Source organism: Marmota monax, unplaced genomic scaffold (assembly GCF_021218885.2).
Source record: "Marmota monax isolate L192 unplaced genomic scaffold, Marmota_monax_Labrador192_F-V1.1 WCK01_AAM20220418_F8-fsc00086, whole genome shotgun sequence".
In the NCBI taxonomy this organism is placed as follows: domain Eukaryota; kingdom Metazoa; phylum Chordata; class Mammalia; order Rodentia; family Sciuridae; genus Marmota; species Marmota monax.
The window spans coordinates 6,525,013-6,547,039 of record NW_026693086.1 but is presented as its reverse complement, the minus strand read 5'-3'; the positions used below and the strand labels follow the sequence as shown (position 1 = coordinate 6,547,039).

The 22,027-nt window shown below is 50.0% G+C and overlaps 1 protein-coding gene across 4 annotated transcripts; it reads right to left on the bottom strand.

Annotated features, from left to right (window-relative positions):
• On the bottom strand, nucleotides 1-21,817 carry Fbxl19 (F-box and leucine rich repeat protein 19). Of its 4 annotated transcripts, none has more exons than XM_046454590.2 (12): nucleotides 21,684-21,817; nucleotides 21,241-21,390; nucleotides 17,374-17,574; nucleotides 15,810-15,953; nucleotides 15,610-15,696; nucleotides 15,299-15,517; nucleotides 14,785-14,817; nucleotides 12,588-13,099; nucleotides 4,753-4,916; nucleotides 4,497-4,658; nucleotides 587-805; nucleotides 1-482 (listed from the first exon to the last, which is right to left on the bottom strand). In XM_046454590.2, exons 3-12 carry the CDS (start codon nucleotides 17,548-17,550, stop codon nucleotides 304-306), a joined length of 1,896 nt encoding a protein of 631 aa, XP_046310546.1. In that variant the 5' UTR covers nucleotides 17,551-17,574; nucleotides 21,241-21,390; nucleotides 21,684-21,817; the 3' UTR covers nucleotides 1-303. The 4 variants fall into 4 exon arrangements, with proteins under 4 accessions (XP_046310546.1, XP_046310547.1, XP_046310543.1 ...); XM_046454587.2 differs by having other exon boundaries at nucleotides 2-482; nucleotides 14,656-14,817; XM_046454591.2 differs by lacking the exons at nucleotides 21,241-21,390; nucleotides 21,684-21,817 and adding an exon at nucleotides 18,844-19,170.
• Nucleotides 21,818-22,027: the final 210 nt, after the last annotated feature.

Below are 22,027 nucleotides of genomic sequence, written 5' to 3'. Positions count from 1 at the left end.
AACCCCCCTCCCACCATCCCTTTGGCTCAGCACCCCCCAGTACCTCTGACCCACTTCCCCCAGGGGATGGACAATGAAGCAAGTGGAAGGGGGAGGAGATGGGAAGGAGAGACCCCCAGAGATATCAGTGCAGGGGGAAGAGAAGCGGGAGGCTGGCTCCGGTCCCTGGGTAGGAATCCCAAGTCACGAAACTCAGGAATCCCAAGTCATGAGGTGGGTAACCTGGCCTCCCAACAGAGGATGAAATGAAGGCTCGAGGTCCAGGCTCCTGACGAGTCCTGGGGGATGGTGGGGGGCGCCCGACTAGCTGTCCTTGAGAAGTAGCTTCTCCTCTGGGCAGCGGAAGGGACCAGGAGGGCCGGCAGCTGCCAGACGGGCACAAGCTTCAGGTGAGAGCTGGCGGCAAGAGCGCAGGTCTAGTCGGCGGAGACGTGGGCAGCGGCGGAACAGCGGGAGGCAGTGGTCCGTGAGGCGGTGGCAACCTGGGGACACAGCAGTGGCAGCTGAGACCTGGTAGGTAAGTAGGTAGTAGGCACTGACCAGGGGAACCAACAGCCTAGCAAGATGAACAGGCAACCATGCTTACCAGCAAGATTGAGGTGTACCAGGGTCTCTCGGAGTGGAGAAGTGGGAGCTGTGAGGAGGTGGACACTGGGGTCCCCAACGTGGGCGCAGTGGCTCAGGTCCAGGGCGCTCAGCTGGGGTGCATGGCGCAGGAGGAGCCTCAGGGAGGCATCTGTCAGCTCCAGACCTGCCAAGCGCAGTTCGGCTACGCCCTGTAGTCGCCCACGGCTCTCTGTTTGCCCTGGACAGGCAAAGGAGATATCAGTACTCCTGGCCACTACCATCGTTGCACCCAGAGGACTGTCTCCTTTTCCATGTTCCTTAACATCCGTCCTAAACTTGCTCCCATCACATGGGGGCCCCAACTTGCTGTACTCTATGCATGGCTTGCTCTTCTCCCAAACCACCACACCCCTGATCTCATCTGTCCACTGCTCACATCACCTTGTCACTGAGGTTTTCCATGAGTACTCTATTTCCTACCTCTCAGTATCTGACACATTAATTTCTTCTTGTTAATTTTTTTCTCCCCCACACAAAAATGTCAGTTCCATGACAGCTTTTTTTTTTTTTTAAAGTTGTGAATGAACCTTTATTTCTATTTATGTTTGGTGCTGAGAATCAAACCCAGTGCCTCACACATGCTGGGCAAGCACTCTACCACTGAGCCATAATCCCAGCACTCCCAGGAAGGAATTCTTGCTCACTGCTCTATCCCCAGCAATGAAACACACAATAGGGTGCTAGGGTGCTCAATATAATTTCACCCATTCATCCAACACATAACATCCCTAAAGGGACTACCACTCCAGGCTCACCTCCCTCTTATTTCTCCATAATTAGTTAAGCTGCCCTGTGGAGCCCTCCAGGGCATACCACTAGGTCCATACCACTCTTGCTTGCACTGCTCCCACTACCTCACTCCCTCTACTCTCTTCTTTTTAGAATCCAGAGAGCTGATCTCAAACTCAAATGTGACAATATCTTTCCTGTGAGGGCTGGGCTGGGGATACAGCTCAGTTGGTAGAGTGCTTGCCTTGCATGCACAAGGCCCTGGGTTCAATCCCCAGCACCACAAAAAAAAAAAAAAAAAAAAGGAGAAAGAAAGAAACTGTGAGGGCACTTCAAAGAAGTCTAGTCTCCTTGGAAGAACATCCCAATTTCTATAAGGTCCTACTCCTAAGACCACCTCTGTTTAGCATACTGCCTGGCTTTCAGAGCTCAGAGGCTTCCTCTTCTCTATCTCCACTGAGAAGAGCTCACATCCCTCCCCACTGCACCCAAAGCACCCAATATGCCTTTCTTCCATGTTACTGGCTCTCAAACTCAAGAGGCTCAAGTCCCCTGGAGGACTGGATTGCTGACCCTACTCCAGAGTTGCAGTAGATTTAGTGTAAGGACTTGGGGTTTACTTTGCTGACAAATTTTCCTGTGACACTGAGACCACTGGGCCATAGACCACATTTTAAGAACCTGAGCCTTGGGAGAGAAGCTGATCATTATTGTTGTTTACAGATAAGAAAATTGAGGGCTGGAGCTGTGGCTCTGTGGTAGAGTGCTCATCTGGCATGTGTGAGGCACTGGGTTCAATCCTCAGCACCACATAAAAATAAAATAAAGGTATTGTGTCCATCTACAACGTATATATATATATATAAAATTGAGATTCAGATCATAAAGCTGTCATCACATAATTATGAAGTAAGAGCCAGGAGACCCAGATCTATTGACTGAGAGAGACTCCATCAGATGCCACAGACTCATGAAACCAACCTCCAAACTTTATGGAATCTGCATGGTGCTAAAACTTTTCTTGCATGAATGTCTAACACTACAAAAAGGATATTTTTATACAGAAATTTAGATGTGGAGCTTTTCCTTAAAAAACTGACCTGGCATCACTAGGCTACTACCCTTCCTGCCTGACAGTAATTGGCTAGAATAGGGCTGCCAGTGCCACTCCCAAAAGTCCTGCACCAATGTGTCACTTCTGCTACTTGCCAGACCACCTCTGTAGGCACTCCATATGGCATGTCCTGAATTCTACCCTCTCCTCCTGTCTTTGGAGAGCTGAGAGCCTAGAGAGGGAGGTATATTTATAAAAACTCCCAAACTTGTGCCACAGATAAAGGGCACTAGATCAAAGAGATCACTTCTGGCTTAGGGGCAAGTGTGGGCATCACTGAGGATTTCCCTGAGGTGGTGGCATTTAAGCTGGGTCTTCGAGGGTTTGAACATGCAGCAAGATAAGAAAAGAATATACCAGGCAATAACTCGAAGAATACACTAGGCAAGAGCCTAGAAGTAAAAGAACTTTATATTTTGCTGTGAGAATGGTACAGGGAGCCAGGAAGCCATGAGAGGAAAGGTGGGAGAAATCCTAACCTGCACAACTGGACTGACAGCCAAGAAAGCTCTTTTCTGCATACTCCTGATAAAGGGAATAAGACAGGAGAGGAAGGTTTGCTCTATCAGCCAGCACTTTCTCACCTCAAAGAACAAACTGCTCCCAATGCCCATCTCACCCTCCTGCCCAAATCGTCCCAGCTCAGTTCAATTCCAGTAAGAGCAGACCATGGGTGAGTGCTCTGGCCTGGCTCTGCCTGACTTACATCAGTCATTCAACTCCTTGTTGAATCAAATAGGCCTCTAGAGCCTTGTCCACAAAATGGGAAGAATCCTAGTTGCTTCCCTATTCTCCTTCCAGGGCTACTGAAGAGCATGGTGGGGCAGGAAGAAGGGACACACACAAAAAAAAGAACTGTGAAAGAACTTAGAAAAAGAAGATCCTTTTAATTTTCTTATTTAGGCCACAGCAAATCTCCCTTTGGAAACCTTTCCTCAAACCAGATCTCTCCCTTGCATCCTGATCATCTCTGTGCTCATTCAGTTCATTCACTCACCAAATATTTGCTGAGCAGACCACTGAGCAAGGTGCTGGTTTTGAGCACATGGTACCCTGTAGAGCCTAAGAGACTAGCTAGAAGAATCATCTTGTTTTTTTCTTCTTTTAATCTTTTTTTTTTAGGTTGTCAATGGACTTTATTTTGTTTACTAATATGCAGTGCTGAGAATTGAATACAGCGCCTCACACATGCGAGGCAAGTGCTCTACCACTGAGCCACAACCCCAGCCCTGCAAGAATCATCTTAATCAGAACACTTCCCACATGTACAGCACTATGCCAGGGCCTGTTTCCAAGGCTGAGAAGAACTCAAGAGCTCAAGGCAAGGAGTGAGGTGGGGTTGGTCAGGGAGAATTTCTAGAAGGTGGCATCTATGCCAAGGTCTAAAGTATTAATTAAATGAAGGAGGACAGAACATTGAGGCAAAGAAAAGTAGGAACTGAAAGGAACTTGGCAAAGTGGCTGAGGAGGCCAAATGCAGGGATGGCCTAGGTTAGTGGGACTCAGCCATGCTAGGTCTCAGTAACTACAGTAAAACCCTTATCTTTATCCAAAGGGATAAGAGAGGAGCAATATGAGTTTAGAGCACAGGGGTGATATGGTCAGATGTACTCTTCTGGATAGTTCCCCTGGGTCTATTGTAAAGAAGAAACTGGGGGCCAGAAAAGAAAAGTATCCCATCTGCTAACTTTACAAGAAGCCCTGAGGCCTCAGTGTCCCTACTCCACATACCTCCAATATGCACAGGCCTCTGCTCCTAGTATGCCTCTCTGCCAATATGGGCCTCCTGCCCCACTGAACTGCTAATCATACCTCAAACACCCTGGGAAAACTCCAATCTTTCAAGACTCAGTTCAAAGCACACCGAAGGCAAATGAACAAATGAATGATAGCTAAGATGGCTTTCCTATTCAAATTCATGTGTTCCTCCAATAATTGTAACACCCAATGAGTCAGAAGAGACCTTAGAGGTATATATCCCCACCTTGCCCAACCCATTCTACAGAAGAGCACACAGAGGCCACACCTGGTTTAGTGTCTGGTGGAGGCAGCAGCAGCTCACGGAGCTGGGAGTCTTTTACATCCTCAATCCAGCGGAGGTCCAGGAGCCGCAGGGCTGGCAGTGGGGCTGAGCCCAGGGCAGAGACAGAGAGCCAGGAGCAGCCAGAGAGCACCAACTCCTGCAGGCCTAGAGGATTTGTGGGGGTGAGGGTCAGGAAGCCAGACTCCACCCCAGGCCTGTCCCCATTTCTACCCTGTTATGACTTGTCACTCCACCCTACCTTGGAGTCGGTTCAGAAGCCACATGAGCTGTTTCTTGGAGACACCTGTCCAGCTGAGGTCCAGGGCACGGGGCTGGCGACGAACTACCCCACTGAGCATGGGCGGGGTCAGTGACTTCCTCCTGCTCAAGTCCATTCTAGGCCACAGACGTTTGTCGTAGCACCTGCCGGGCACAAGGGGGAGACAGAGACCTCAGCCTCAGTTCTCATGGAGCCTACCAATCCCCACACTCCCAACAGTTCACTCCAGTTATCCCTCCAACATCCAGGCCCACCCAGGCAGCCTGGTAGCAAGAAGTTCCAGGCTGTGGGCCAAGAGCACTGGGTTTGGGACCCAACTCCATCACTAACTGAATGCAAGACCCTGGGCAAGTCCATTCCTCTCCCTGAGCCTGAGAGGCCTCATTTATAAAATGAAGATAATGATCCAGACTCTGCCTGCCCACAGGGCTGCTGTAAGATCAAATGAGGTAATTATAGTTTGTAGGCCTTACAGCTTTTAAAACATTTTGCCAAATAACTACACAAACACCACATACACTATTTGATGTAATGCCAAAGGGATCTTTAAGCAGCCCCCCAACCCCCTACCTTTGAGCTTCTAGATTTCTCCCTTGCTGTTAAGGTGGCTTCCTCATTGGCACTTCTCATCTCCTCTACTAACCTCTGCCATGTTGATAGCCAGCTGCCCAATGCTGGACTTATGGTCCTGGCATTTTCTCTTTGGTTATTGTGTTCCTCCAATTAGAATGTAAGCTCTACAAGGGCAAAATTGGCTTTTCTTTTTTTCTTTTACACTTCAGTAACCTCAGTATCCAACACTTCCAGGTATAAAGTATAGGTTATCAGTATCCAACACTTCCAGGAATAAAGTATAGGTTATCTGTTGCACATTTATTGAATGAATCAAGCCAGTGTGGAATACCTAAAGCTTCTACTGAGTACTTCCTTCCCACACACTTCATTTATATTTTTGCAGTTATTCACTCACAGTTTTTGGAAGGTCTGGCAGGTCCTAGGTATTGAAACTACAAAGACGAATGAAGTCTAAACAAAGCTAAACAGGTTTCCTAACCCCAGCACTCTAATTGCTTTGACTAGGCTAACATGCAGTGAATGGGAAAAGGGCTTCCCAAACTTATTTCACCAAAGAACTCTTCCCCACCTCTTCTAAGGTAATGCATGAACACTTTTTGATACCTTAAGTTCCTTTTTTTAATGTAACAGGGATTGAACCCAGGTTCACTTTACCACTGTGTCACATTCCCAGTTCTTTTTATTTTTTATTTTGAAACAGGCTTTTGCCAAGTTGCTGAGCCTGGCTTTGAACTTGCAATCCTCCTGCCTCAGCCTCCAGAGCTGCTGGTATTACTGATGTGAACCAACATGCCTGGCTAAGTTTCTCTTGATGATTTAGTTTGAGAACTGTCTTCTAATTCAGTAGTCCTTGATGACATGTCAGGAAATTCCCTCTGGAATAGATGGGCCTCAAAGTCTTACCTAACCTCCCTCCCAACCTCCAAGATACTGAAGGGCTTTCCCTTCAAGAAGCCTTGAACTGGAGAAGGGTTTCCTAAACTCCAGTCACTTGCAGTCCACTTATCTATAGAACATGACTTTACCTTTAAATCATCCCCTCTCTGCACTTAAACCAGTATTGTTTCACATAAATATAGTAAGCTTAAGTAATAAATACAAGAGGAAACTATTAAATTCTAGCCAGAAGTTGCTATGGCTTTAGGCTAAACCACTTTTGTTAAACAGAAAGACAAGCAAATATTAGAGAAGCACTAAAGATATGATAGCACCCAATAGTTTTAAAGAAGTTCTGTTATTTTTCAAAACTGACAGAAGGATTAAACCATGGTTTTGTATCAGGCAGTCTGGCAGGGTGGTGTGTGTTTATATTCCCAGCTACACAAGAGACTGAAGCAGAAGGATCACCTGAGCCCAGGAGTTTGGGCTAGCCCGGGCAACACAGCAGCATCCAGACTCAAAAAAAAAAAAAAAAAAAAAACCACGCAGAGTGTGATGGTGCATGCCTATTATCTACCTCAGGGAGGCAGGAGGATCACAAGTTTGAGGCTAGCCTGGGCAACAATAATACCCGGTCTCAAAATAAAACAAAAAGGGCTAGGAATATAGCTCAGTAGTAGAATGCCTTTGGATTCAGTACTACAAAACAAAACAAAACAACAACAACAAAAACAAACAAACAAACAAAAAACCTGCCAGGCATACTCCAGAGCCTCAGTATGATATTTCTGGAATTGGAGAAGCATTCACCAAAGCCCCTCTCCAACAGTCCTCCTCCTACCATCCCTCCCTCCATTCTGGCATTCTAGTCTGCTCCTGATTCCCTCCACTCAAGCAATAAACATAACTCTCTCCAATTCTAAGAATGAAAAGGGAGAGGGGAAATTCTACCTTCAACCCAGCTTCTGCCCTGTCTCTCTCTTTCCATTCAGTGAAATCCTACTCTAAAGCCTCTCTCTGGGCCAGGCTCAGTGGTAGAGAACTTGCCGTATGTAAGGCCCTGGGTTCAATCCCCATTACAATAAAAAACAAAAACAAACAACAAAGAAAGAATAAACCCTCTCTCTCTCCCCTTTGACCTAGTTGCAAATTCTAGCTCATCTGCTTCCTTGAAGCCCTTCCGGAAATTGTCCACACTTGGAAGGGAACCCCTCTCCTTGGGGCACTCATAGGTCCCCAATTGTGTTTCTGCACCACTCTACAAGATCCAGGCCAAACCACCTTCCCGCCTACAGACACACAATACTGTCTGGTGCCAACACATTCTGGAATATGCTATGCCTCTGCTGGAAAGGTCAACCACCACAGACCCTTTAAGGCTTGGCTCCAGTACCCTCACTTCCAGGAAGTCTCCTTGACCCTTTCTTGGCTAGAGCCAATCAGTTTCATTGTAATTAGTTCCAGAGCAATAGGTTTAAACTTGAGTGGCAGGCAACAATCTTTGAGAGTCTTACTGATACCATGTGTCCAGTTTCTACTGGGCACAGAGCAGTTAAGGATGACAGGGTTCTTGCTATACAACAGGAGAGACACAGTTTGCAGTAACTGAGGCAGTAAGGGACATGTAAGAGTCAACTTGCAGACTGGAACAAGGGAGCATCCCCAAGGAGACGGTGCCTGAAATGAGGCTGAAGCAAGCAGTTATTCTGTTATTTCCAGCAAGAGGAGAAAAGGAACAGGGTAGAGACTGCATCTAGGCCCAGGAGAGAAAAAACTCAAAAGCTCTGGGAACCCCAGGCAGCAGGAACCAAGGGAAGCTCATCCTATATAATGGTGATGAAGACCACAGCAGTAATAACATATGTTTACTCAGGGTTTACTGCAAGTTGGGTACTATTCTTTGCATTAAGCATTCAACCTCACAACAGCCCTAGGAGATCATTATCATCTCTTTTTTACAGTTAAGAAAAACAAGGGGGCTGGGGATGCGGCTCAAGTGGTAGCGCGCTCGCCTGGCATGCGTGCGGCCCGGGTTCAATCCTCAGCACCACATACAAACAAAGATGTTGTGTCCACCGAAAACTAAAAAATAGATATTAAAAAAAAATTCTCTCTCTGTCTCTCTCTTAAAAAAAAGAAAAAGAAAAACAAGGTCCAGAGAGGTTAAGAAACTTGTTCAAGGTCCCACAGCTTCAAAATGGTAGCCAAGTCAAGCTTAAACCAAGCTGGTCTGAATGGAGAGAGCCTAAACTCTGAGCAGGAAGAAGCAGGGCTGAGGCTGCACAAGAGGCTCGGGATGAGGGTTCAATGTCATGGAGGGCTGAATGCCAAGCAACCAACTGTCATGGCCACAGAGCCCAAAGGTGAAGAGTATGAACTATGGGGATCTAAATCCCAGCTTCCCCACCTCTATGGTTGGGGTGTCCTCAGGCAAGGCATGTGCCCTTTCTGGGCCTTCATTCCCAAAACCAAAAATTAAGGCAAAAGACAGCACTTAATTTCAAAGGTTTGCTGCACCAATGATGAGAGACTGTATAGGGTAAGTGTTTAGTGCCATGACTGGAACGAGGTTCATGTCCTGCATCCCTATAGGAATTCACTGAAGGTGATGGAGAGGCGTGGATAGGGAATGATGGTAAGCCAAGAGGAAAGAAGGACTTAAGAGCTGAAGCCTGTCATCATCCTGGATAGGCAGGGCTTAACATCCAAGTGCCCCAACCTATCCATCTTCTGCTTGACTCCAGCAATTCTCTGACTAAGTCATCATCCTATTAAGCCCACCTACAAAACCCTACATTCTAGTCCTAAGCCTCATCTTGCAGAAGCTCCTGGGGAACAAAGAGTTGAACAGTCCTAATTGTTCCCTGCAAACTTACCACCTCCTGGTCCCTGACTACTGTTCTTGGCTCCCATCAGCTCTCTTAGCTCCCTGATGCTACTACTGTCCTCCAATCTGTTTACCTCTAGGCCTTCACTCCCAACCCCAATTGATCTTGACCTTGTGTTCCAGTCCCTCCCTTGTCACCCTCTATATCCATGTCCTTGAAAGTTCCAATCCTGGCAACTCAACAACTCCTCCCTGCCTCCCTGCCTGCTGCCCTCTCCCTCAGCTCTTGGCAGATCACTTCGCCTCCCAGTTCCAGGAGAAGATGAAAGTCACCAGACAGGAAAGCCTGCAACTTCCTGCTCTCCCACCTACAAAGTTCTCTCCAGCTCCACCCTCTACTACCTCTTTCTACATACCATCCAAATTTTCCTATTATTTTAGTACCTACTGTATGCCAGGCACCACACTAGAAACCAGGGACACAGCAGAATAAACGGAGCAGGTCCCTGCCTTGGAGTCAACACTCTCAATTTCATGTGGTCTGGCTTTATTCCCCCAACTCCCACATACCACAGCCAAGGATACTAAGGCCTTCTTGTAGCAAAATCCAACTGCTACCTCTTGGTCCTTGACCTCCTGTGATTTGTTACCAAAATCTACCAGTGCTCCTCATTCCACCTTCCTTAGTCTCCCTTCTTTTTAGGCAAACCTCCATCCTTGATCTCTAATTTTTGGGCTGCTCTTTCTCTAACTCATAAATATTGACATTCTATCATCTGCTCTCACATTCCAAGGTGCTACCTTTAGGCTGAAAACCCCCAAACTCACCTTTTTCTTGAGCACCCAACAGGCAGATTCAGCTGCTGTACTAGTTCTCCTGAATTGGCCCACAACCCCTTTACACCAAACAGGTCACAGCTCTTTCATTTTCCCCTGGAACCTGCTTCTCCACTGTGATTCCCAATCTTGGGAAACAGTGCTGTTGCCCATTCATGTTCTTGGGCCACAAACTCAGCTGAGATTTGCCCTGCTGCCCTTATAGCCAATAAGTCACCAAGTCCAAGTAACTGCCCTTCTTAAAAAGGTCTCAACCTGATCCCTTCCCTACCTGCTTCTGTGCACAGACATGGGAGAGCCTCCTTACTTGTTCTACTGCCTTACTAAGTGTTTAGTACCCTTCGAAAACTGTGCTAAGTGCTTTGCAGGAACCACCTCATTTTATCCCCATTGAGTAAATACAACTGGCCCTCGGTATCAAAGGGTTCCACTTCTGTGGATTCAACCACTACAAATCAAAATCATTTAAAACAAACAAACAAAAAAACCTGTATTGAACACGCACAGACTTTTCATCATCACTCTCTGATCAATACAGTGTAATAATTATTTAAATAACACTTACATTGTATTGGGTACCATAAGTAATCTACAAATTATTTAAAGTACGTGGGAGCTGGCTGCAGTTCCTTGTTGCCTATAATCCAAGCAACTCTGCGGACAGTCTTGACTAGTGGTCCCATTTATATATGATCCAAGCAGGAGGATCATAGTTTGAGGCTAGCCTAGATAAGTTAGCAAGATTTTCTCAAAAATTTTAAAAAGGGCTAGGGATGTTAGCTCTATGGTAGAGGGCCCCTGGGTTCAATTCCTAGCATCAAGGAAGACAGAAAGGAAAGAAAGAAGAAAGGGTTATAGCAAACACTGCATCATTTTATATAAGGGACTTGAACATCCTTAGATTTTGGTATTCTGGAGGGAATGGAGTCTTAGAACAAATTCCCCAGACCCTGAGGCAGGGCTATATTAACATGAAAATTGCAGTATGGCCTCTCTACACAGCTAATACTTCCAGCTACAAGTCTCTCCCCTGAGGCAGAAATGTGTTTCTTTTCAGTTCTGGGTCCCAGGTGCCAAGCACAAAGCTGGCCTTGGAGGGGTCTCTGCAGTTAATTCTCAATTAATACTTGAGGTGGGGTGGTAATCCCCAGCAACTTTTGTAACTATCGGCTTCTATGTTGCAGACTGGGAGCTCTTCAAGGACACAGATTTATGTTCCTAGGACTAAAACGTTGAGCTTTCAGTAAATACTTTTAAAAATGAGTGAATAATAAAGATTACAGTTAAGGCCAAGTGTTTCTACCTCTTGGGTACTCTGCTCAGTTTGTGTACCAGATCACAAGAACACTATGAAGTGAGAGCTTTGATTATCCCAGTTTTATAAATGCATAAACTGAGGCATGGGGAAGTTAAGAAACTGGTCCAAGGGCAAACGCTCATCAGAGGAAGAACAAGTCTGCTGCAGGCGATCTGCCTCTATAGCCTGCACCCCAACCGCCTTTCTCCACACAGACCAGTCTAGAAGTCTAGAGCTGACTTCTAGACTTCATCTCAGAGGTCCGGGAATGGAATCTGAGTTTAGTCTCTAACTTTGCACTATGGCCTCAGATGTCCCTCACTCCTTCACAGGGCTGCTATTATAAAGAACAAATCAGCTAAAATTTGTGAAGCACTCAACAGGAAGCCCAGGCCACAGTGAATACTGGGAAAGAGCCTGAATTACTCACTTAGTAAAACATTTCTTCAGCATCTCTACTGCCCTTTGTCTCATGCTGGGGACATGAAGATAAAAAAGACACAATATGCGATGGGAACATGAAAACAAATAAATGAATGAAGGCTTGTCAACATGCCAAATGCCTCTGTGTGCTCCATTAGGGGAACACAGTGCTGTGGGAGTCTGATGGAGAGAAGAAAAGTTAGATTTGGGAGGATGACTGACATTTCTGAAAAACAAGGGTCAAGAGGCAGTGGGATATATCTGGGAGAATAGGGAGAAGAAGATAGACCAAGTCAGGAGGTCTAAGCACGGCTGTCTTAGAGAAAGCAGGGGCTACCCCAGCAAAGGGATTTCTCATATATAAATGGGACCACTAGTCAAGACTGTCCGCAGAAGAGGGAGCATGAAAATTAAGTGAGATAGCCAGGTTCAGTGGCATATGCCTGTAATCCCAGCAACTTGGGAGGTTGAAACAGAAGGATCAAAGTTCAAAGACAGCCTCAATGACTTAGCAAGACCCTGTCTCAGAATAAAAAATAAAAAGAGCTTTACTCAGTGGTAAAACACTCTTGGATTCAAACCTCTGTACTGCCAAAATAAAAAAAAAGAAAAAAAGTGAGATATTGTATTACAGCATTACACTTGGCACATACTAACCACTCAATATAAATAACAACAGTTATTAAGAGAAAAAATTCTGGAGCCAGAGGGCCTAGGTTCAAATTCCTGGTTTTAACACTTCCTCTCTACATGACCTCAGGTCTCAGCTTCATCTGAACAAGGAGGAATAATTTCTTCCTAACAAAGTTGGAGAGGGTTAAATGAGCTCCTAAATGGAAAACAGGCTGCCCACAGTAAATGTGAAAGTATCACACTATGATGTGTACATACTATAGAAGTGCAAGGCCTAGAGAGGATCAGAGAGCTATGGCAGGTCGCAAAGCAAGCGAGACCTCAGGTCTGTCCACCACTCACCAGCGGCTCCAAGTCCGGCAGACTCGCATGCAGATGCACAGCTCTCGTGGCCCAAGGTGCTGGAAGACACGAAGCCAGGCAGCCCGGGGCAGGGGATGGTCGGATCCAGCAGCCAAAGGCAGTGTGTCAGGCTCAGGGCTTCGAGGTGGGGGCCGTACCACATGCCGCTCCAGCTGTGGAGGCCGGGGTGGGGGGGCGGGGCCCAGGGGCCAGCTGAGCAAGGGCCCCCCACTGCCAGGGCGCACAGCCCGCCGCCCCCCACGGTTCTCCTTCTCGCCAGAGCTGCCCCGGGCTGGCCGTCGCCCATTCCGGGCCTCGCCAGGGGCCTCATCCTCACTCAGCGAAGTGCCTGATGAGTCGGAATCAGAATCCGAGTCCGAGGAAGAAGAAGAGGTATCAGGCACCCGCTCCAACAGCTGGCACATCCGCTTGAAACGTTCCAGCTTCTCCCTCTGTGGGGATGGGGATGGCACGGCAGGGCCCTCAGCAGAGGCCAAAGGTGGCTTTGGTTTCTAAAAGAAGACAGGGAGAGGCTGTTCTAGGGCCTGGGACATACTTTCCCACCCCTCTACCCACAAGGAATCACCAGGGAGTGAAGAGCCCAAGGGATGGTCCTCAATTTCAAACTGCTCTCAAATAACATGATACTTCAGCCACCTCTGGACTTCAGTTTTCTCATCTTGAATATGAAGGCACTAATTCAAAGAATTTAGTCTTATGGAAAGCCAGGCATGATAGAACACCTATAATCCCAGTGACTTGGGAGACTGAGGTAAGATTGCAAGTTCAAGGTTGGCCTCATCAACTTAGCAAGACCCTGTCTCGAAATTAAAAAAAAAAAAAAGAACCAGGGATGTGACTCAGTGGTAAAGTGACCCTGGGTTCAATTCTCAGAACCAAAAAGAAACAAACAAACAAACAAAAAAAAACCCACCTTATGGGTTTCAATGATTCATAAATTTCTCAAGTCAGAAAAGACAACAGTTAAGAGACCTAGCTTGGGGCTGGGGATGTGGCTCAAGTGGTAATGCACTCGCCTGGCATGCGCGGGGCACTGGGTTCGATCCTCAGCACCACATAAAAATTTAAAAAATAGAGATGTTGTGTCCACCGAAAACTGAAATAAATAAATAAATATTTTTTAAAAAGAGACCTAGCTTGTGGGGCTGGGGATGTGGCTCAAGCGGTAGCGCGCTCGCCTGGCATGCGTGCGGCCTGGTTCGATCCTCAGCACCACATACAAACAAAGATGTTGTTTTGTCTGCCGAAAACTGAAAAATAAATATTGAAATTCCCTCTCTCTCTCTCTCTCTTTAAAAAAAAAAGAAGAGACCTAGCTTGAATGCTGGCTTGTCCATCAACACTGTGAAGACCATTTAATTGTTCATGACATAAAACAGCTGGACTAGGTAATTCTGAGTACCTACTCCACAAAATGAGAGTTCCTATTATAATTTAAGTGGCAACTTGAGCCACTCCTTTTAGACAAAGACACCCAACTAAATGGTAGAAGTAGGTTTGAACACAACCAGATAGAATTCTTGCAAGGTACTATCTGAATTCTGGCTTTGCTGTATGACCTTGGGTAAATCTTTTAACCTCCCTGGGCCTCATGTTCCTTGAATCTAGGTGAACTTTATAGTTAACAAAGTTCATTTACTTTCATTACAGCATTTGGTTTATATAGTGCTGTGCGGTAACCACAGGTAGGTTAAGAAGATAGCTTCATCCCATTTTACAGATAAGAAAACTGAAGCTTAGGGCAGCTGACCAGTTGCCAAGACCATACACAGTCCGTGGTTGGGCAGAAATTTGAATTCCTTTTAAGACTTAAAAAGATGAGGCAAAAGGGCCAGATAAGACCCTAAGGGTTCTAGGGAAGTCAGGAGTTCTTGTAGCCTGGACCCAACCCATTCTTCCACCCCACTCTTCCTAGGGATCCAGGTGCCCTTTGGGGCCATGTGGGATAGGGTAGGAAAAGGTGAACAGAAAGGGACAATCTCAGTCTCTGTGGTGAAGGGTAGGGCAAGGAGAGGTGGGTAGGGGAGGGAGGAGATCCCCGGCACACCTCCCAGTTCTCGGGAGGGAGCCCAGGGTGGCAGGACGAGAATGCCTGGCTTGGATTCAGAACCCTGGGGGGCAGAAGGCCAGGGCCGCCTGGGTCCGATCCTCGGAGGAGGCAGGCGTCTCCACCCACCTTCTTCAGGTGCCTCTCTCGACCTCCTTTCACCTACCAGGGCAAAAGGAAGATATGGGGGAAGGGGAGACCCCATTAGGCCCTCAGTGCCCACAAACCTATAGTCCATGCCACCTTCTTAGACTACAAATCCCAGAAGCCCCCATCCCAGGGAGAACTCTGAGCATGCTCACCTTGCAACCAGAGTCTCAGCTCACTGAGCATGCTCTCATCTCTTCTTTCTTCCCCCTCAGGCTCTTTCCAGCCCCTCCCTCTTCCTCTGTAGCAGTTAGTTTGAGCATGCGTTCGTTCTCCTTCCTCCCTAACCCACCTAGGGCTCCTAAAGCTTCCTGGCCTGTGCCAGTTCTCCCTTACCTGTATTTTCTCTTTACTGTGAACATGATCTACCACCCCAGCCACTCCTGAACTACATCTCCCAACAACCCCTGCTTCCCAGGCCCACCCCCACCAAAAAATGGCCAGTACTACAGCCCCAACATGCCTTGAGCTAGTGAGCATGCCCCATGGGGCTCACCTTTTTCCTTGGGGTGGGGGGCTCATTCCCTGCCTCCCTCTCCTTGCGTTTGGGGGGCCCAGGCATGTCCTCCGGGGGCGGCCCAGCAGGTAGAGGGCCCTTCCGCCTGGGCGGGGGCGGTGGAAGTGGCGGCTCCTCCGTCAGCTTCCATCCACTCCCTAGGCTGGCGCCCTCCTCACCGTTGTCAGCCCTGCGGCGGCCTGGCCCCTCACCTGAATCCTAGGGAGATGGAAACTGGGGTTGAGGCCCTGCACAGCTCCTGACCCTCTACTGTCTCAGAGCCCAGAACCCTGCCTAGCCCATTCCCCTACCTTGCTGGTGCGGCCTTCCTGTGTACAGCGAGGGCACTCCCAGCAGTTGGGGATCTCCGCATTGATGACACCCTCAGCCTTCCCCATCTGCAGGCAAGAGGGCAAGGAGTAGATGGAAGGTGCCAATATAAACCCAGAGGCAGTGTGGTCCACCTCCCTGCCCCCTGACAATCTAATTCCAGGGTCCCCAGGGCTATCACCTTCAGGCAGCCAGGGTGGACGATCTCGTTGCAGATTGTACACTCCATGAGGCTCAAACCAAATTTCTCTTCCTCTCCCTCCACTGTGTCCTCCTTCCCAGCCTCCCCACACAAGAGGCACACAGCTGTGTGTGGGAGCACGGGCTGTTGGGGGAGAGGAGGCATCAGGGACCCCAAAAGCAAGCTACAAGGGAAAGACTTCCTTTTGGGGACCCTGGTCAGCAGCTGGGTGAGGCTCAGAACCCATGGGCCAAGCTGAGTCAAATCTTGAATTTGCCTTTTTTTGGCAGTACGACCTTCAGCAACTGATTTAACCTCAAGACACTGTTTCTGCATCTGGACAGCTGGGCAAAGAATCTTTCCCTTGCTGGACTGTTATAAGTATGAGATAATGCATGAGGGGCATTTGATACACAGTTGTAATTAATGTTGTGATTGTTACAGCCAGTGTGACCCTGAAATTATGGCTGGCTTTGGGGAGTGAGAGAAACCACAGGCAAATTGGGACAATAATACTCAGAGAAGGCTGGAGAAGACACGGCAGCAACTTGGGGCAATTCCGAGGTTGCTCAGTGGGCAGCCCACGGGTGCTCTGGATCCTACAGTAAACCAAACTTTGGCAAGACTTTTGGGGACACTAAAGATAGCTGCTGAGTCTTAGGGAAAATGGGAGTAGTCCTCAGACAATGTGATTTTCGGGAGGACAATGGCAATACTGAATCAAATCAGGGATGCTGAAGGTTATGACAGGATCAAGGAAGAAGCAGGTAGAGGAAAAAGAAACAGGAAAGTGAGGCAATGGTTTGGGGAACAAAGGAAGAGAGGGGCTGTGTGGGGAAGAGTCCAACCAGGAAAAAGTGGCTGTAGGAAGAGAGGGAGGTAGTTGAGTGTGGGGAGGGGGATGCAGGATGCAGCTGGCTCCTCGTGGCTGGTAGGGAGGGGCCATTCTCTGGAGCCCAGGGATGCTCAAAGGCTAAGGAAGGCAGAGAGGAAACCCATGTTTCCCTGATGCCTACTGAGTGTATCAGGCCTCATGGTAAGCACATTCATATCCATGCCATTGTTTAATCTTTACAACTCAGCAAAGGAAACATTCTACAAAGAAAGTACCTGAGATTCAAAGTAATATACTCAAGGTCACACAAAGGGGAAGCCTGGCCTCAAATCCAAGACTACCCTGATAGTGAGGAAGGGACCAGAAAAAAGACTTTTCTAGGAATCAGGTCTGGGGATGGATTGCATTATGCACAGATACCTCTGGGGAGCTGCCCAACAGAGGCTGTTTTCTATGGGTCTGTGTCTCTGAGAATTGAGGGGGTGAAGGAAAGGACTGTCACATTCTTCTGTTCACCCTAACATTGCCCCTCACATGGAGATAAGGACACAAATGGACATTTAAGCAAATCACTGAAAGAATGAAATAAACAGCAACTCTACAGTACATTCTAGAAAGCACTCATCGGTCACCCTGGAAAAGTACTTGGGGGCTAGGGTGAAAGACAGTTTTGGAGAGGAGTGCTGCGAAGGGGCCCAACAGCGGAGGAGTGAGGGGATCGGAACTCACGGCAGTGCACTGCCGTAGCAGGCACGACTGCTTCATGCGCCCGGGCCCCCCGAACTTCTTCATGTCTCGACAGAAGTGGCAGTCCCCGCACTCAGTTCGCACACAGGCCCGGCAGCGACGGCAGCGGGTTCGGCGTCGGCGCGCTCCGGCCCCCGGCCCCCGGCTGCTCGACGACATTGGGGGCGTCAGCAACGCCGAGGGCTGTTGGTAGATGGTAGCAGGGTCAGATGGGCCCAGTGGAGCCCAGGCCCAGGAGACTCCTGGTAGCTCCCTCCAACCATAGGCAGCCAGAGTCTGCCCTCCTACTTAGGGGAAAAATGTCACCCCTTCTGTATGTCTGGGGGTGGGGGGCCACTCCCTCTACTCAAGGCCTCTCACTCTCTCCCTAGCTCATCCAACTCCTCTGGGATCCATGAAAACTGACTTCCTGACCTCACTCCTCCTCTAACACTTCCTCAGTGCCCATACCCTCACCCACAGAGGAGAGGCCTTTCCTCTGCCATCCCCAAGTTAAAACTCCTCAGAAAGGCCAGCAACTCCTAGTCTGTGGCATTACCTTCAGAGAGGTCCCAACATTTCCTCTCTTATCCAAATGTAAAATATCCCAGGCTCTCCCCAGTCTAAAATGCCCAGATTTACCTTCAAGACACCCACAGATTCCTCAGTGGAAACACCAGATTTTTCTTTCTTTCTCCTTTTTCTTTCTTATAGGTAACATCATCCAATTGCTCTTCCCCCAAAACCTCATCAGATCCAGTGGGATCCTTGCCCCCCCATCCCTAATGACCCATCTGTTCCAGAACTTCCCAGGACTCTGATACCCCCAAGATGCTTCTTCAGAGTTCCTTCTCAGTCCAAGATCTCAACTCCTCTGTTCCCCACAGAGCTCCCTCTGCTTCCAGACTTCCTGTAGGACCTATTAGGTCAACCTGGGCAATCTCCCAGATTCCCTGGGATTCTAGAATCCAACCTGACATCTCCAAAGAACTCAGGATGGGCTCAGACTTAGATTCCCCAGCTTCCCAAGCTGCTTTCCATCCCTAATTGTCTGGAATCCCATGGGGGGCTCCCCTCCCCATGGAAACCAGATTCTCCAAGATCCCACATGGACTCAGCAGGCCTGGAGGGTCGCTTCCCAGTCTTACCCTGGCTTCCCCCTTTCCAGGGACTTCCAGACCCATCCATGAGGGTAAGGGGCCCTCCAGCGTTCCAGGGGAGGGGCCTAGAGGGCGGCGACTGCAGGCGGGGATTTGGGGGTGGGGGATTTGCAAGGGGAAGCTGGGTCTGGGAAGGAAGGCCAGTTCCCCAGGGTTGAGAGGTTATAGGAAGGAGGGCTGAAGATGAAGAGTTTGAAGCAAAGGGAGAGGGAGGGTGAGGCTGGAGGCGGGGAAGGTAGAGAGGCCGGGCTGAGGATGAATGGGAGTGGGAGCTGCCCAGGTCTGGGGGTGAGGAGGAGCCGCATGAACCCACCTCACACGTGTCCCGGGAGCCATCTCTCCCTTCTCGGCAGCTCCCGGCGGGTCGGCGGCCATCGGCGGCGGGGGGGCCGGGCGGCGCGGGGCGCGGAACGCTCAGAACGCCGGGGTCCACGGCCCCCCGAGGGCGCTCGGCCCCTCCCTCCGGCGGAGGCCGGGACGGCGGCGAGTGGAGATGGGGGGCGCCGGGGGCGAGGCCCTCCCACGGGCTGCGGCGCGGCCCTTCCAGGGGGAGGTCCTGCTCTGGGGGGCTCAGTCCCTCAGCCCCCCCAGGCCAACGGGGGCTTCTCGGGCGCAGGGTGCTCAGCTTCTGCCCGGGCCCCACTCAGTCCCGGTCCGAGTCCCAGGTCCCCTCCCCCCACCCCGCCTCTCCCTGCGCCCCCGGCCCTTTAACTGGCCCCTTCCAGACTCCCCCTGCCCAGGGGTCCAGGGACCTGCCTCGGCCCCCCCCACCGTTTCCGGGGTTCAAGCCCCGCCCACCGCCGGTTCCCGGGGAGGGGGGGGTCGCTGTAACCTGCCCCCCTCCCCTGGGCCCGCCCCTGGACTGCGGCCCCCTGCCCTACGGCTACGGGACTAACCGCGGGGGGTGAAGGAAGCTGCTCCGGCCCCGCCCCCCCCAGCCCGCGCGCACCCCCGCCCTCTCCCCCTCCCCCCAGCGCGCGACCCTCGGGAGATAGGGATTTAAATAAAATTTGAATAAACCCCCCTCCTCAAGCGGGAGGGTGGAAGGAATGGATGGAGAGGAGCAAGGAAGGGGGAGGGGGCAGTTGGGGTGCCTTAGCCCCCCAGGTCCCCCGGCCCCGCGCTGCTTCGGCCCGGGGCCCTGGCCGCCTCTCTCATCCCTCCTCAGCTCCTTCCTCCTTCCTTCTCTCTTCCCCCTCCCCTCTCTCCTCCTTCCCTCCTCCTCCTCCTCTTTACTCCCTCCTTCTCCCGGAGGAACCCCGCCCCCTGCCCCCTCTTTCCTCCACCACCTCAACTTTCCAGGACGAACGCGTGCAGGGCACGGCGGGAGTTGTAGTCCTGCGGACTCTGGCGCTACCGTGGGAAAAATGGGACGCTGGGACCAGCGGGTACTACAAACAAGATGGCAGAGGGCGTGCCAAGCCGGGAACCGAGGATGCCGGGAGTTATAGTCCGGTTGCCCTGAGGCTTCCCGTTGTAGAACATAGAGAAGGAGCGGGAACGATGACTACAAACAAGATGGCCTTCTCCCCCGACCCGACCTCCTTCCCAGGCACTCACACGCCCTCTTGTCCACAACCCTCCGCGTGTGTAGTACCTGACGGGAGTCGCAGTCCATCTGCTGCCTTCCCGCTGCCATTTCTACTCGTCAGGAACAATGGAAAGGTGAAAAGAAACGAGGACTACAAGCAAGATGGCGGAAGAGGGGCGTACACCTGACTAGTTGCCGATCTTATGAGGTGCGATGGGAATAGTAGTTTTCTAGCCTTCTAGTATTCCGTAAGAATGGCGGAACCGGAGGGATGAAGAGACTACCATAAAGATGGCAGGCTACCTAGCCTTTCCTGGTCGCTTCATTCGGCCACCTTGAGCATCTTGCCCGCCTATAATATCAAAATCCCGCACCCGGTGGCGCAAAGCCTGACGGGAGTTGCAGTCTTCTCGGCTACCCTATATTCAGTCCAGACAATGGAAGGGATGGGGCGGGGACTACAACCAAGATGGCGGCCAAGGGAAAGAAGGGATGGCGGCATGGGATTTGTAGTCCAAACGCTAAGACTATTCCCTGCGGAAATGGGAGAGAGGACTACAGTAATAATGGCAACCTGGTAACTCGACCTCCGCTCCAGTGCCTGCTGGGGGACGTAGTCCCTTTCTGAGCTCTATACAGAGAAAGAACGTTGGCTGTTGAAAAGTGCATCACCGCCGACATGCCTAATTGAGAGCCAACGGAAACGGAAAGTCTCTTTCCGCCTCTCCTCGCCATCCCTTTCTGAATGGCTTGCAGGGAAATGTAGTCCCAAGCTTTCACTCGCCAGTGGAGGAGAATTGGTGTCACCAGTGGGTATCGGTGCGGGTGAGAGACAAACATCTGAGAAATCCAGGAACACAGAATGCCCGCCTCCCCGTGTGGTGAGGATTTCATATTTCAAAGGAAGGCTCTTAAAGGAAAGCAACAGTGATCAATATTGTCGCGACAAGGGAGGCGTGGTTCTCGCGGAAAGTACTCAGCGCTGTTTTCCCTGGGAAAGCTCGGACGCCTCACATCCAATGTTTGTTCCCCTAAACCTCTGGGAATCCAGAGGTTGTATTTTACAAGTCACGAGGCTCCAAGGAAAAGACTCAGGAATTACACAAAATCCCCGCCCCGCCCTGGGAAGTCACCAAATCTCGGTTTTCTCACCTGAAAATTGGGGATGATGATACCCACCTCGAAGCAGAGTTAGAAGTGTTAAGACAATGTTCACGAAAGTGCCCAGCTCTGGCACGGGGCACGTGACGGTAGTTCCTTTTTCGAGGTCCCTTCCAGCCCAGCCGTTCTGGGAGCCCAGGAATCCATCATGCCGGACACAGTTAGCCTCTGTGAGAAGAAAACTGTGACGGGCAGACTACCCCCATCTTGAGTCGCCCCCTCCCCGCCCTCCTCATCTGGGTCCTCCAGCATTCACTACCTAGTACTGCTCCCAGGGGGCGCCCATTCTCCATTTAACTGAGTTCCTACAAACTGGCCAAATACCTCAACCTGAAATTGTAGACGCTGCACGCTGTCCACTCTAATGCCTTGCCTGACTTCCAGTCAACCTTGGAGGGCTCTTCTTAGACCCTCAGTCGCCAATGCAAATGGGACTGCTTTCCACCTCTGCCCCGTCTTACCTGCCTTCTAGATCTTCCTCCGTCTAGAAAACTGCTCACTGCTGACCCCAAACCAGCCCCCTCGGCTTCCCTCTCTCTTCTGCGTTTGGGGGCCCTGCGGAAGACTTGGTGGGTGTGGTTTTGTCAGAGAAGTTAACGCTGGCCAACGTAGTGTAAAGTCCCAAGTTTGCAGGGACTAGACTTAAGCTGAACTGAGGTTCCTTGCAGCGCGCACTGTCAGAAGTCAGGAAATTCTTGGCTTCCACAGAATTGCCTGTCTGCTGTCTATCCTCATTACTTTAATGTAGCTTCAGGGCTTTCTCAAGTGCATTTCTTGGACTTGATATGCCCTTTGCCACCTCCCC